The following is a 3,244-nucleotide window of genomic DNA, read 5'->3' on the forward strand; positions in this document are numbered from 1 at the left end:
ATCTACCACATTATTCATTTGTGGGACAAGCATGATGCCTTTGTTCTTGATGGTCGCATCCAATTAGTGGAAAACATAGTTTCATTGATAGCACAACTTTGCGAACACATTCACCACTATATCACTGAAGGAATCCATCCCGCACAGTAATGCACCAGCAAAGCAAGGCAATCACCAGCCACCACTACTGTATGGAGAGTGTCACTGAATTTAGCAACTCAGGCAAGAGAGTACAGTTTGAAAAACACCATGTCGGCTCAAACAGGTGCTGTTGTCATGCAGCCTGCTAGGACAGGCACAGATTGCTCAAAAATCTCAGTTTGATTCCATGAGAAGAGGAACGGAGAGATTTGGGCAGTGTGACAGCTAGTCAGCATCACTGAGAGGGCGAGTGAGGTGGGAAACTCACACACACACACACACAAACACACACACACACACAAACATAGACACACATTGACTCTCACTGAGGCACAGTCAGACACACACACACTGACTCTCACTGAGGGATAGTCCCACACACACACTGACTCTCACTGGGACACAGTCCCACACACACAGACTCTCACTGGGGGACAGCCACACACACACAAACACACACAGACTCTCACTGAGGGACAGTCCCACACACACTGACTCTCACTGGGGAGACAGTCCCACACACTGACTCTCACTGGGGAACAGTCCCACACACACACACAGACTCTCAGTGGGGGACAGTCTCACACACACACACACTGACTCTCCTTGGGAGACAGTCCCACACACACACTGACTCTCACTGGGGGACAGTCCCACACGCACACACACTGACTCTGACTGGGGGACAGACCCACACACACACTGACTCTCCCTGGGGGACAGTCCCACACACACACTGACTCTCCCTGGGGGACAGTCCCACACACACACACTGACTCTCCCTGGGGGACAGTCCCATACACACACACACTGACTCTCACTGGGGGACAGTCCCACACACACACACACTGACTCTCACTGGGGGACAGTCCCACACACACACTGACTCTCAGTGAGGGACAGTCTCACTCACACACACACTGACTCTCCCCCTGGGGGACAGTCCCACACACACACTGACTCTCACTGGGGGACAGTCCCACACGCACACACACTGACTCTGACTGGGGGACAGACCCACACACACACTGACTCTCACTGGGGGACAGTCCCACACACACACACTGACTCTCACTGGGGGACAATCTCACACAAATCTACCCACCTTGTCTCACGTATATGAAGAAATGTTTGTTTGAACACAAGATATAAATGGTGTGCGTCTAGAGGGTGAATTGTTTGTGCCAGTTGATGAGAGTATTGTCTGACAGGATCCCACTGAGCTTTACTCCGGGAGCTTTCTTCCTTTATTTTTTCTTTACTTCAAAGTTACGAATTCAGGTAGACAAGAATGTTCTGGAAAGTGCTTCTGTGAGGATTCGCTGACCCTGCTCCTCACAGTCTGTGTTCCACACTGAGTCATTTGGCTCTTAAGTTAAAAAAAAATGTCAACTGTTCTGTCTGGCTTTTAAATCAGAAACCCACCTGGGTGTGAGCCAGAGTCACAGTTTTTCCACAGGGAAAGGTCAGGCAGTACTTGCCAGAGTCTGATTCCAACCATCACACAGTTTTTGAATATCCGAATATTCCTACAGGGAAGTACTTGACGTGTGTGGGCCATTGTGCTGCCAGCTGGAAGAACTTGACATCATTCCACTCGACTCCATCGATGGAGACTAGAAAACACGACATGACATAATGCAGAGAGAGAGACTAACATCCCTTCTGTCACACTCACCTTCCCTCACCATCATCATCCATTGGGGCCTTCAACTCATCCAATATCTTCAGGCATTTATCAGTAAAGCCAGACTGAGGCCCAGATCCAGCAGCTTAGCTAAACCCTGGGCACCAAGCAAGTCTCTGGAGGGATAGGACTGCATAAGAGATGTGGATATTTCTGGAAGGGACGGGCTAGTTGCAAGAACTGATGGGCATACAGAGGTTGTGGTGATGGAGCTACCTTTTGGTGTAACCAGGTCAATGTCACAGCAGCCTGCAGCAGCTGGAGATTCGTACACGCTACACTCCCTCGAGAAGGGCTCAGGGGCTGATAGCAGCAGCTGCTGTAGGTCCAAACCTGACTCTGAGGGGACATTTAAGCGACTGCTGGACAGGCATATGGTTAGCAGTGAGTTGAGGGGTGCGTAGGTTAAGTTACTGTATTTTACATTAGGATTAAATCTCGGCACGACATCGTGGGCCATAGGGCCTGTTCTGTGCTGTACTTTTCTATGTTCTACGAGAGTCGCAGCAGGGGGTGGATGATGGAGAGGTGGAGACTCCCTGTGGCCAGGACACCTATTTCCACAGGGTCAGGAATTGTGAACCCTCTTCTACTTTCGGGTTGTATGGTTTTGTTAGGATTTCTCTCGAGAATGCCTACCGGATTGAGTAAATACTTTTATATTACCATTAACCCCTATGCCCTCAGCTCTGGGGATTGGCTGCTGCTATCTCCGTGTGGCTGGGAGATGGATCAGAAGCTGCCTGAGGACTTTGATCAATGGAAGGTTTTCTGTTTGAGTATAGATTAGTCTGACAATACTTGCTAGCTCTTATGGTGGACCTGACAGCTTGTTGGCAAGGAGTTTTTACAACTCCTGATGGGCTGAAGCTCTCCCTATTTCCTCTTCAAGTGAAGTAGGTTCTCTTATCACACTCTTGAGCACTAGATGGCAGCAACAGTACAGCACAGTAACAGCCAAGCCATTCGGTCCATCTGTGTTTGTGGGATAGGTAGAGAAGGCTGCAGCTCCTGACCCCAGCAGAGCAGGCCAAATACTGCATCTGATGCACCTCTTGACCAGGAACTACTCGGTCCCAATGGTCAAAAAGGAGCCAAAGTCTTCCCATTCACAGTGAATTGTTTTTCTGATTGATTGTCATCATCAACATCATTCCAGCCATGAGGCTGGTCCCAGGAAGTTAATTCTTCAAAACATTCACCCTCAATTTTTTTTTTTAGATTAGATTTAGATTAGATTCGTGGGCGGCACGGTGGCACAGTGGTTAGCACTGCTGCCTCGCAGCGCCAGAGACCCGGGTTCAATTCCCGCCTCAGGCGACTGACTGTGTGGAGTTTGCACATTCTCCCCGTGTCTGCGTGGGTTTCCTCCGGGTGCTCCGGTTTCCTCCCACAGTCCAAAGATGTGCAGGTCAG

At 49.7% G+C, this 3,244-nt stretch overlaps 1 protein-coding gene across 1 annotated transcript in view; it reads right to left on the reverse strand.

Annotated features, from left to right (window-relative positions):
* Positions 1–1,146: 1,146 nt before the first annotated feature.
* Positions 1,147–3,244, reverse strand: part of LOC122546432 (phosphofurin acidic cluster sorting protein 1-like) — a 5,771-nt gene continuing 3,673 nt past the window's right edge. The window contains exon 3 of the mRNA XM_043685145.1: positions 1,147–1,757. Within this exon, the coding sequence (XP_043541080.1) occupies positions 1,642–1,757 (116 nt within the window). The 3' untranslated portion in view covers positions 1,147–1,641. The remainder of the gene's footprint in view (positions 1,758–3,244) is intronic.

The sequence above is a fragment of the Chiloscyllium plagiosum genome, unplaced genomic scaffold (genome assembly GCF_004010195.1).
Source record: "Chiloscyllium plagiosum isolate BGI_BamShark_2017 unplaced genomic scaffold, ASM401019v2 scaf_71131, whole genome shotgun sequence".
Lineage (NCBI taxonomy): Eukaryota > Metazoa > Chordata > Chondrichthyes > Orectolobiformes > Hemiscylliidae > Chiloscyllium > Chiloscyllium plagiosum.